The sequence below is a fragment of the Gavia stellata genome, chromosome 23, assembly GCF_030936135.1.
Source record: "Gavia stellata isolate bGavSte3 chromosome 23, bGavSte3.hap2, whole genome shotgun sequence".
NCBI lineage: Eukaryota > Metazoa > Chordata > Aves > Gaviiformes > Gaviidae > Gavia > Gavia stellata.
Genome location: NC_082616.1, coordinates 1,857,997 through 1,870,666, shown reverse-complemented (window position 1 = coordinate 1,870,666; position 12,670 = coordinate 1,857,997). Strand labels below are relative to the sequence as shown.

Here is a 12,670-nt window from a genome sequence, read left to right as displayed (position 1 = left end):
CCTTTTTCCTTTCCCTTTTCCCTTTCTCCTTTCCCTTTTCCTTCTTCCTTTTCCTTTACCTTTTTCCTTTTCCATTTTCCTTTTCCTTTTTCCTTTCCCTTTCCCTTTTCCCTTTCTCCTTTCCCTTTTCCTTTCTCTTTCCCTTTTTCCTTTCTCTTTCCCTTTCCATTTTTCCTTTTCCTTTTCCCTTTCCCTTTTTCCTTTCCCTTTTCCTTTTTCCTTTCCCTTTTCCTTTTTCCTTTCCCCTTTCCCTTTTCCTATCCCCTTTCCTTTCCCTTCTCCTTTTTCCTTTCCTTTACCTTTTCCTTTCCCTTCTCCTTTTTCCTTTCCTTTCCCTTTTCCCTTTTCCCATCTCCTTTTTCCTTTCCCTTCTCCTTTTTCCTTTCCTTTCCCTTTTCCCATCTCCTTTTCCCTTTCCCATCTCCTTTTCCCTTTCCCTTCTCCTTTTCCCTTTCCCTTCTCCTTTTCCCTTTCCCTTCTCCTTTTCCCTTTCCCTTCTCCTTTTTCCTTTCCTTTCCCTTTTCCCATCTCCTTTTCCCTTTCCCATCTCCTTTTCCCTTTCCCTTCTCCTTTTCCCTTTCCCTTCTCCTTTTCCCTTTCCCTTCTCCTTTTCCCTTTCCCTTCTCCTTTTCCCTTTCCCGTCTCCTTTTCCCTTTCCCGTCTCCTTTTCCCTTTCCCGTCTCCTTTTCCCTTTCCCGTCTCCTTTTCCCTTTTTCCTTTCCCTTTTCCCTTTCCTTTTTTCTCTCCCTTCTCTCTCTTTTTCAAGTGCGTTGCTTCCCCTCCACCGCTGTTAAGGAAAGCATTTCCCAGGTGTACACAGATCAGGACTGAAGCTACCAGCCCAAACTCCCAGCAATCTAAGCCGTTCCTCCCGCGACAAAGCTGCTTTAATTTAGGTCGCGGCCTTTTAGGTGCTAATTTTCGACAGGGTCTCTCGATTTCCACCGCTGCTCGCCCTTTTGCTCCTTTTGGGGAAGGCTCCTTCACTTTGACCCGTTTCAACCACAGCGCCCCGCACCTCCGCGAGTCGGAGCTTCCCAAACCCGGGGGGTTTCACCCACGCAACTAAAGCACGCGCGACGCCATCTCAGCGTGACAAACCCGTCTTGCCAAGGGCAGCAGCGGGGAGCCGGGCGGAAAAGGAGGAGACAGGGCAGGGAATTTCCCAGGTCCTTGCTCCCCGAAAACACAGCCCCCAGCTTTCAGGGTAACTGTCCCCCCCGCTCCTGCTGATAACCGCGCTGCGACTCGGGCTCCCCGGCACATCCGGGCACGTGAAGCTCCAGATGAAAAGGGAGCTGAGAAACCCCATCTCTACCTGGACTCGATTTAATTATTTTGCAATTTTGATGGTTTTCACTTAGTTGAAAAGCCTTTTTCTTTTTTGTTGTTTTTTTTTTTTTTTCCCTTTGCTTCACCCCCTAGTTCTCCAGTTTCAGCAGCAATTTTAGCTTTCGAAACAGCAAACATCAGGCAAAATATCTCGGGACAGCTTTCGCTCAGCCCTTCACTACTATTTTTCCTCCATCAAGTCCCGTTCTAAGAGCTACGGGTTGTGTTGCCCCATCTTGTAGCCCTGTGGGGTAAATAACGTCATACTAGGACTCGACGGAACGAAACTGGGTTTTTTTCCTGCATTTGCTTATTATCAGTGTTTGAAATACGCCACGGGAAAACTCGCTGGTGGAAATATTCCCCCGCGTTTTCACTTTGTTCCCTAGAAAAGGAGTCTGACTTCCCCCCCCGCCCCAACCAAATACAGTCAAGTAGGTTAAAAGAGGAACCGGCACTAAGTATTTAAATATCATTTTTTACGTGATTACATTGCAATTTTGGTTTATCCCCCCAAAATACCGCCAGGCAGCAGTTTCGGGAAGCATCCCTATGTTTAAAAAGGCAACTGCGCTCAAGTTTGATTCCTACCTGTTGGACCTTCGGAGCCGGGATTACCCCCAGCCCCTCTCCCGTGCAGCAACCCAGGCCGACTGCAGCTCCGGGAAGCTACAAGATGGGCTGTGATTAATTTGAAGATTTCAGAACGATACCGTTATATAAATGCTACACTCCGGACAAAACCAGGATTCAGCTCGGAGGCTGCGTATGAGCTGAAAGTGTTGAAAGCTAAAGCCCCCGTGCCGCCGCTCGCGACGGGCCGTTTAAAACGACATAGAGTTTGCTCAGTTCACCTTAAAGTTGAAATGTTTTCAATTATTCATCTTCATTGACTTCATATTGTCTTTTTTTTCGCCCCCCCCCCCCGCCCCGCTGCTTCAACTGATAATTACTTTGCGCAAACGGGCGGCCGGTTCCCATAGAAATGCTTTAATAGAAATGGTCGAAAGTTCTCGTAGTAAAACCTTCAACCTCGCCACTATAATAAATAAGCCTGGCACTTTGATGAAAATTAACACTAGTTTTGTAAAGAGCACATTGGGGGATTGCAGTCAGGTCTTATCTTTAGTTCCAGTCAACTAGCAATCCTGAAAGAGTTTGCATCATCATCAGAGCAGGCCATTTGATAGGATTCTGCTGCTGAACCTAATCAATCTATGGAATACTGTGGCCGCGCGGTGTAACAAAGCTAAAATAGATTTACAAATGGGGTTTTAGAGGATAAGCTCCTCCACAGGATTACATATTGATTTTAAATATAAAAAGCTTATCATATAAACCATAACTACAAAAATAGTGAACCTATGCATAAATCCTTTTAGAAGAGCACCCACTTCAAACTATAAGCCAAGAATAAATCAAGATGTACAAAATCCGAAAGGAAGATCCATTTCTTGGGCAGAAAACGAACGCACCACCCCAAGGTGTGCAAAAATGAACTTATCTTTTCTAAGGAGGCATTAAATCTCGAATGAAAATTAAAAAAAAAAGGGGAGCGAGAGGAAAGGTAGCCGAAAGGAAGGCATCCCGCCGCTCGGCCGCCGCCGGGGTAAAAACCCGGCTCCGAAATGCAGCACCTCGCTTAGGCGAGCCGGAACGGACAGCCAGAACGCCTTCGCAGAAGGCGCAGGTTAAGCCAGACCCAGTAAGCCGTAGTTCCTTTGGCCTCTTAGGCCAGGGTTTCGGGAACAGGCCAGGGTTTCGGGCCCTTCGCGGTCGGAGCGGTCTCGGCAACGGGACGAGAGGAACGCTTTCCAGCTGGAAGAAGACCGCGCGTTAACTCTCTCTTTCTTATCTCTCCGGCTAAACGGGGCGGCGGGGAGGGGAAAAAAATACGCCTTTTTTTTTTTTTTTTTTTTACCACCCGCGGTCATTCACGTGTTCCGCGTGAAGGGCCGTAACACTCCAAAAGGCTATTCAGCGGCGTATGCCTCCATTTTAGCGGTTGGCTAGAGGACACCGGCTCCAACTCAGTGAACATGCTAACGGTCAGCACCTCCGGTCGCCGGCGCTGCCCGCGCAGGCAGGACAGGCCGACCGCCAAGAAACCGCCTTTATCTGCCATCAGCATGCCGCTACCTTCTGCAAGACACGCTCTTCTTCTTTTTTTTCACCCCCCCTGTCATCAACTAGCTAAGTAAATTGGTTGATAGATTTTTAAACGGCACAGTCACGCGTGGAAGAGTTAGAGCAATTTACCAAAACAGTAATTATCACCTTTCAAAGACTTTTTTTTTTTAAAGTTCCAGTTCGGGTTGGTGCGTTTTGCCTTTCTTTTAGACAAACAAACCAGCCCCGTCCTGTTTTTTTATATATATATACACACACACATATATATATATAAATTTTTTTTCATGCTCATATATTTCAGCTTCAAATTGGTGCCGGTAAAAGTGAGATCTCTCTTTTCAACCCTTTCACGGAGCCCAAGCGCTCATTAGCAACCGGCTAAACGGCCTCGGAGCAGACAGTGCCGGGCTGTTGGAGCAGCCCGTGCTTCTTCAGGGAAATCGTTACTATAAATGGTGTGCTTTTACCGGAGCTTCCCAAAAAGCGCATCTTTGCACCCCAGCGGGTGTCGGATGCGGAAAGCGAGACGGCGCTGACGCACGCGTCGGGAGGGCAGGCGTCGCAACCGTGCATTTTGAGTTTTCGCAGGCATTTTCTCGGGACAGGTTCGCCTTTAATATGTTTTTTAGGTAAAAGCCGATAGCAGCTAAAAGTTCTAGCAGACTAATAATCTTATCGAGGGTTAAAACGCTAAATGAGGACTTTCTTGTATAAATAAAGAAAGAACCCCCAATATAACCAAAATTCTCCAGCACTTACGTTTTCTCCCTAAACCCCTGTTTACCCTATCACCAGTAGCACACACACACACAAAAAAAAAAAAAGAGAAAAAAAAAAAAAAGAGGACCTTCCTGGGTTTTGGCATCTCTCACTGAACTTACAAAAAAGAAATCCGAAAAGCACAGATTTTTGTTCAAGTCAACACGTGAATGGCAGGGGCCGCTGCGAGGACGTTCCAAAACAGTAAAACATATAAGAGGCAAATAAGCATGGAAATTTTGGGTTTAAATCCAGTATCTCCTCACTCCTCTCTGGTTTTAGAGTATTTTATGTTTTAAATATTTCATTAGTATGACTCCCAATGAAACTGGCCTGTCTCTGCAGAAAGCAACGTATCCATTTATGACTCAAGTTTATCCAAGAATACAGCGAATGTAGTCTTATGCAAAAACCATAACCACAGATGGCGAGACATGAAAAAGCTACCTGAAACCTGCTGCTTTCTTCCTACAAACTTACGCTCCCAGTGAAGTCTCCAAACTAATTAGAATTGATTTATTATGGATCAGGTACCTTATCAGGTGAAGAAAGAAATTACCATGGACAGTCAAAGGGTTGAGAGGTCAATACAGAATAGCAAAATCAATTTGCATTGATTAGACAAAAGGTCCATTTTACAGAGCCCAAAGGATTAACTTTTAAGCAAACATCTTTGAACTATAAGACAGCATTTGTGACTGAGAGGTATAAGCGGTGCAGCATTAGAAAACACTTAAGATATTTAAATAAGAAAATAATGCAAGCGATGGTTTAAGCTATCTGGATGTTTATTTTTTATTATGAATCATCCCCAGGATTATTGTACAATTCACTTGAAAGCCCTACGGAAAGGACGCAATTGTTTCATTTATCCCGCGTGTCAATCTTCCCACGAGTTTTCATTCAGGTAAGGTGACTAAACTCGGGAGAGTTGCAGCGAAGGGAGAAAAATCTGTGCAAAGGATCGCACTAATCCTGGTGTTGCTTGTGATGAAATATTTACTTGGCAAACGTAGTGTTTTACCACCAAAACCGAGGAGGTTTTTTTCTTCCCCGTGAGATACTGTTATAAACCAGATCTGACACGTTAAAAGGAAGGAGGCTCCCTTCCGTGGGTCACCCCTTCCATTTTCTGCGGCACCCAAAGCAGCGCGATGCCGCAGGGAAGCCCGGAGAGCATTGCTGCAACAAAAAATAATAAACCCCGGCCAACTATTCTTTGCCTCCTCATCGCTTTGTTTTCAAAGTTTACTCCAAGGAGACCGTGTTTCTTTGTCCCATACCTTGGACTTCTTTCCCCCCCCACTCCCCGCCCCGAATAAAACTTAAGAATGGGATCGCGGACCCAGCGTGTTTGCTGTGTGCTGTCACCTGAGATGATGTAAATATCGGCATTCATTCCTTAACTGGGCTGCAGAAAAGCCTCCCCGTTCGGTACTTTCAGGCAGCCGCCTTCGGCGACAAGCATTTCCCTTCCCTCGGCCCCCAGCGCTGCTCTTACCTTCAATAGCCAGCATTGCTCTGAGCTCCCGGTTCAGCAGCTCGTAGCGCCTTTCTAGGTCATGTTCTTTTTCCCTAGGCAAGTTGCAAAAGTTCATCAATATGGTAATTACTAAATCATTAAGCACTTAAAAGAACCTTTAACTTACATTGATTTTAGGACTCGTAACCGACTTTTCTCTTTAACTTTAAGCTACTCCAAACAAACGATACACAAACTTAAAACCTCGCTCAGGTGGCATATTCAGTAACAGGGCCTTTTCGTTTTCTGTAACGTCGGCTTTAATTCCGTCAGGTTAACTCTACTGTGCTACAGGACGTAATTATTTCATATTCATCCTTGGAGCGGCTGTTGTGGAATGTCCTAAGTATAAAACATTCCCCCGGATCTAATGAACAAATTCCAGCACCAGCCTATTCACCAAGACAATATGACACTGGAAGTACTACCCTATATACATTCTGCCCTAATGAATAATGAAAATTAGACACGGGATTAAAAAGCTTAATATTTTGAAGGTAGAAATCTTCTGTCAAGTTCAGACACGGTAGGAAATCCGGGAGCGCAGCTCTTCCCAGGGAAGTATGCCGGCATCTACACTAGGTGGCATTACTGAAAGAAATATAATCCAACCGAAGGAAGCTGGAAAAGCAGCGCTGAGGGCAGAACGAGCAGCGTCTTCTCCCTTCCTCGCCGGTGCTAGCGAAAAAAGTTTATCTGTCCTCACTTTGCAGTATCGGCGGTATCATCGCACCGCGACTGATTCACTAATAGCCTTTCAGCAGTCGGGTGCTGCTGACCTAGCGATGGGATTGAGGAGTTCTCCGAAGCAGGTAGCGACTCAGATTTTGCTCCCTCTCCGAATAGTCTTCACCTGTCACATCTGAGGCACCATCCAAATCTATCTGTGCATTTCTAAAATGTGATTTTGTTCTACTCTTGGGCCTTTGAGGCTGTAGCTGTGCTTAATATTTCTTTAATTATTATTTTTTTGTTCACAGCTCTGGCTAATCTTGCGTCATTGCGCGCTTCTCATTTTCAAGTGTGAGATGGGAGAAAACCAAGTTACTCGATGTGTTCCACAAACCACCCACGCTACTCTCTTTTGAGGGAACATTTTTGAAGTCTAATGGGAAGAAAACAAAAAAGTTTTGCCTCTATCTGCTGGGTCAATATTCCAGTAAATCATCCTTTTGTAAATACACGTATCCATCCGTACTTACAGAAGAGAAAGCTGGTTCATTCGTCTTATTAAGGCATTCTTCTTATTAACCAGCATGAACCATTCCTGCATCATAGCTTCTTCTTCTTCCGTGTTTCTTCCTGCAATTGAAAGAATTTCGTTACTTAAGCGGCATTTCACAAACTGAGCTATGTATTTCGTTTCAGGTTTTGGAGTATGGGTCTCCAGTACCACTGAGCATGCCAGGGCGTACTCGCAAATGGTAAAAATACCATATGATTACAAGTCCTGCCGCCCAATCCTGCTCGCTCCGTAAATAAATCTTTGAACGCAGCCGTTCTTCAGCACATGTTTTAGTGTTCTTCACCACGCTGATACCCCGACCTAAACAAACACCTTTCACAAAGTACCGTATCTTTTAAATTCCCCCAAAAGAACTATATTGTTGCGACGTTCCCAATGGAAAAAGCCTTGCTGCTAAAAGCTGCCTGGTCATCAGAGTCTTCCAAAGACAAGTGGCGAGAGCCACTCCACCCATGCGAGCCCAGCGCAGTCAGGATGACGTGGTAGGGATCAAAGTAGCTGCAGAAGAGACGGTAATCCTGAACCCTTGGCCGCGGCGCAGGCACCTGCTCGGCTTCTCTGCGCTTACGGCCGCTCTTCTAGACGATGAGCTGGGAAGAGCTGCTCCTCTCCTCACCAGCAATCAAAGGGAGCCCAAATACAAATAATTTGGGGGTCCAGGTGCCTAAGGGTCCCCGTGTGTGTACGTGTGGACTCGCATTCCTTTCCCCAGCCCACGTCCATCATCGCCTTCCAGGCAGGATCAGGATCAGGATCAGGACCCCCCGTAGCCTACCTGCAGGCAGCGCTACGCTCTACCGGACTCTGTAAGACTCCACGTTACCACCTCTGCACCGTCAGGCCCCGCAGGGAAAAGGCAGACGAGCGCCCAGAAGGCTCCCGACTGTCCTTTCCACGCAGCAGGGTCGCTCAGCCAAATTTCACTCTCTCCGAGCTCGGGGACTGGGAGAAACCTCATCAAATTCCCTTGTGGAGACCGCACCGCTGTAGTGACCTGCCATTCTCATCTCTCCAGTTGAGCTGAGGAGCCAAGACTATAATGGTCCTCGTTGAATTATGAAACCCACACACTTCTTACGGTTAAAATTAAACGGGGAAGAAACCCGGAATAGTGGCAAGGGAGCAAGAACTGGGACTTCTGAGTCCTTCTCCCAGCTTCGACACTGCTTCACCGGCAGACCGTGGGCAGACCTCTGCATTTAAGCACCTTGTGTGTAATATGGGGATAGTCACCCGTACCGATCTTGAGACGGTGCTAAAAGTTAATTCTTCGATGTTTGTAAAGGGTTTTGAAATCTCTGATGCGAGGTGCTGTAACACTCGGGGAAGGCATCTTACTAACTCGAACCGTAGGACCCCTAGTTGCAGAGAAGCAACTTGAAGCACCAGAAGCTGGAAAGACACCAGAAAAAATACTGTTTTGCTCTGAAAGAAAGCTTTCAGTTTCTGGATGGGAGTGTTTGAAATGCTTGCACGTACGTGCCTGCCACGCGCACGTTCGCACCCCAACGCCACGGCGGTGCGCGAGCCCAGATCTGCGCGGAGAGCCGCCTCCTCACCCGGCTATGACCCCGCCGCGTGCAAGGGAAGGTCACCGGCCTTCTCCGGACTGTTTGATTCCCCACGCCGTGGCCTGTGGGCTTGGTGCATCCACACGAGGGAAGGAAAAGGAGGTGAACAGGGAGGTGGGTCGGCTTGGGGTGGAGCTGGGGGACCCACACGGTGAGAAATAGTTACGCCGTTTGGCGTGCTCATCTTTCTGATGCGAGACATCCCTCCGTAGCCACTCTGGGAAGCTCCTGGTTGACGAAACCATTCCTGGAAGGGTGCTTTTGGGGTATGCGATTTGCTAGCAGCAGGAGGGGAAGCGCAGAGCATCCTAAAGCAGGGCTGACCTTCTCCAAGCAGATGAAGCAGGGTCCAGCTCCGGGGCGATGGAGCCACGAAGGAAGAAATATGGCACGTAGAAATGCTCTCCCCCCAAGACCTCCAACTTCTGGGTTTGTGCAGAAAATACTACGCCACGGCATTTACAGTCATATTCAGCAGTTCAGCGCTCCCCCAAAGAGGATTAAAAATTCTAAGTACGCTTTGCTGTTAAGTTACAGATCAAAGGCGTTACTGTATTGGCCCATCTAACAGGGTCTGCTTTTAGAAGTAGATGATAATCAATATTAGCAACCTTTCGCTGGAATGCAGCAAGGAGCTGAAATATATTTGGGGGAGAGGGAAAGCAAAAGGGGACAGACGGCCCTTTTTACCCTTGCAAAATGACCAGTCGATTCTGCGACGCGCGAGACTGCCACGTTGCCCGTGAAACAAAGTTCTCGCAACCAGACGTACGTGGCCGGAGTAACGTTTTAATCCATTTATCACACTAAATTTGTTGGGTTTGGGGTGGTCTGGGAGCTCTGGCTGAAAGCTGCCATTATAAACGCGCGCTCTCGCTGCATCTCGTTTTGCAAGCCTCGAAAAAGCAGCGAGAGACAGAAACGTTGCAAAGGAGTTTGACGCAACGGCGGATCTGAACTTGAGTTTCGCGCCATGCGATCTCAGGGCGAGAACGTCGACTTCAGATATAAACTTCTTTCTATGAATGCATTCCTCCTAAATAAAGGCGGTTGCAACGTATAACGAGAAAAGATCTAGGTGAAGCTTGGAGCTGCCGGGGCAGATCTGAACAGGTGCCTGTTTTGATATTTCCACGCTGCCACCGAAGCGCAGGCAATATCCATAGAATAGGCTGGTTTCAAAGCGAGTTAACAAAGTCTTGATTGTTTTTGCAGAATTTTTAATCTGTTTTTGTATTCGCTTTGGACCCATGTGATGCCCTGACACCGGTCATGTGATATCGGCTGCGATAGGCACAAATCCCCGGGCAGCAACAAAAGAAGAAAGAGTAAAAAAGAAAAAGCTGAGAAAAAGCTTGCAATTTGGAAAAAGGCCAATTGTGTCCCGGCGAAGGCCTTTTTGATCAGTGAAATGACACATGTGTGCAATATTAATAGCAGCCGATGCTGATATTTTAGTTGTTGACCGTCAGCTTTTAAATTCTTGCGCAGGGAGCTGAAACAGATTCTTCCCAGGCAAGCAAAATAAAGATCAACTCCCATATATAAGAAATTGAAATAACTCTTCTCAGCAAATACACTACCATCAGAGCGTTACTTCATTTTTGATTTTTTTTTTTCCCCCCTTGGCGGAAGGATGCATGTGAAACACCTTCAACAAAGAAAAACCGAGTGTCGTTACTGCAGCGGCATTGCAAGCCGAACTCACGCGTACAATTTCTAAATAAAGAAAAATTCAGAAAAAGCCTTTCTTCAACACAGTTTCACTCTGTAAAACCCTGCTGCTGCTGCTGGGGTTGGTTTTGTTTCCACTTTCCAAGTGTAAAACAAGTATTTAATTGACTTGCCACAAATGCCTGGAAATGAAAATTGGGAAAAATATCTGTGTCGTTCTCGGGGAAAAAAAAAGTACTGTACGGATTATTGAAATGAAGCGAAAAACATGTTTGAGAACAAATCGATCCCCGGCATGCAAACCCCTTATCTGAGCCAGTACAAGATGATGAAAATCTATAAATAGCCCACAGATCTTACATTTTTTTCCATAATACATGCATTACGCTATTGTTTTCAATAAAAAACAACAACAACAACAACAACAAAACCCTTTTAAAGCTAGTAAGTTGGACCATTACAAATTAATCCTGACTTTAATAACTGGTTAAAGACCCCTTCAGCTTTATAAGTAACAAAAAATATTAAAGCCTGTGATCACAGCGAGCTTTTCTCATTTCTCCTCTAACCATTTGTTATTTAATCCAATACTAGTAATCCAATTTGTCCATCAGACTTTTAAAGGGCAGAATGCAACTTCCCCAGCTTAGACACTTTTCAAAGTACAATATATTTTTCAAATGAATGCTGGATGTTTCATTTTTTCCCCAACTGTTCCTAGCTCTAATGTATGAGGAAAAAAAGAACAAGATGAACATTGTTCGTACTGATTAAGTAAGAGCTCATTAAAGAGCTGTCAGTGCCGTACTTTGAATATGCATGAAGCATATAATCAGATCTAGTACCGTCACTAGAGGAGAATACGGTAAGTACAAAGGATTGATTTAATTACTTAGAGTGGGCTGTGGTGGTAAAGCAGTCTTGTTAGCGCAAAAAGAAAAGGAGGTTGTATTCTGGCACGGTTAGGGGAAAAAGGCAGTTTTAGCTTCTGCCACAATACCTAATCTCAGGATAAAGCACTTTACATTGTAGCTCAAAATGAAGACTGTCAGTTTTCTAAAAAGACCAGAATTCATCTTATCTTGTTTAACCTCACCTGGTTAACTATCTAGCAGAACATATTTATTCTCTTTAACGCGTAATTATGCTTATACCTTTTTATCCTATAGTGCAATAATGACTTCTGAAAACAGTCTTCAAATACGAGCGGGCAGCGCTGCAAACATCACACGCATGCAAAACGCTCGGTAAGAGATTTGAAAAATGCAGAACCAGAAACTAAGACGAAACAGTAAGTACACGCGCCTTTATGTAAAAAGACAATACAGCTTTTAACGTCGGACTTTATTGTTAGATAGGTTCTGAGGAGGATCCTGGCAAGGTTTCTCTAATTTATTTTCTTTTCCCCCTCCTCCTTTCTGCTTTCGTTTTTAGGGTTTTTTTTTTCTCTTTATTTATTTTTTTTTTTAAGCAATACTTTCGTGTTTTATTCTTTCTCTAGGAATCCAGGGGAATTCTCTCACAGCAACTCTCAGCGCCGTTTTCTGATTTCATTGTCTGGCTTGAGTGGCGAAGGATGCGCGCTCTATTCTTCTCTTCACTTGACATCTACCAGCACCCTCCTCAATGATTAGGAACGAGCCCAACACCAAGCCCGGAACAGCACAAGACACTAAATTCTGCCCTCAGATACGAGAAAGTCCTCCTGACTTCTGAGTTGTGATTCTGCGCTGTCATAGCTCCTGCGCAGGACTCGGGCAAGGCTGCGGCACGAAGTTTGGCGATTTTGTCCCTCGCCGGGACAAAGGTTAACGATAGCCAAAGGAATGATAGCCAGAATTCGAATGAGAGCAGAAAAAAACCCCCCAAAACCCCACCCCAAACCCCTTTCTTTTCTCCTGTGCTCCATCACACGTACTCAAATACAATTTCCCTGACTGTTATTCCAAACCAGCTTGAGCCAATTTTCATCTACAACGCTCAAGAATGACAAGCACGTTTCTATGTTACCATCTTTGCCATCAGACCCCTAATTTTTAAGCCGTTTGGGCAGCTAGTCGTTCCATAAAGCCAACGTGGATTAACATAGTAAAACTCTACATCGCTAAGAAAACAGAGAAGAAAGCGCTACGAAACACTGTGAATACCACTTAAAAGGAAGAAAAAGCAGCAACATGCAGGGACAAGATCAGTTTACAGTGTAAATGGATGAACACAGTAACTCCTCTACGCTTTATACCATCGTAAATCTGTCAAGATAAGCCAATAGATTAATATTTTTTTTAAAATCCTGAAATGTAAATGTATTTAGCTGTTCTGCAAAAACGAATTACAACCTGCGGAAGAGAAATAATAAAGGGTTTCTATCAGCATCCCGTACCAGCCCATTCAATCTGGCAAGAAATAACAGGTTTACAGAAATCACTTTGTATGCCG

General features: G+C 45.3%; 1 protein-coding gene across 8 annotated transcripts in view; it reads right to left on the bottom strand.

The window, feature by feature from the left end:
* The window catches only part of EHBP1 (EH domain binding protein 1), a 234,136-nt gene that overhangs the window by 2,224 nt on the left and 219,242 nt on the right, over positions 1-12,670 (bottom strand). For all 8 annotated transcript variants that reach the window (XM_059828420.1, XM_059828424.1, XM_059828421.1 and 5 more), the window contains 2 exons: positions 6,946-7,045; positions 5,723-5,796 (listed from right to left, as the gene is read on the bottom strand). In XM_059828420.1, coding sequence (XP_059684403.1) covers positions 5,723-5,796; positions 6,946-7,045 — 174 coding nt within the window. The remainder of the gene's footprint in view (positions 1-5,722; positions 5,797-6,945; positions 7,046-12,670) is intronic.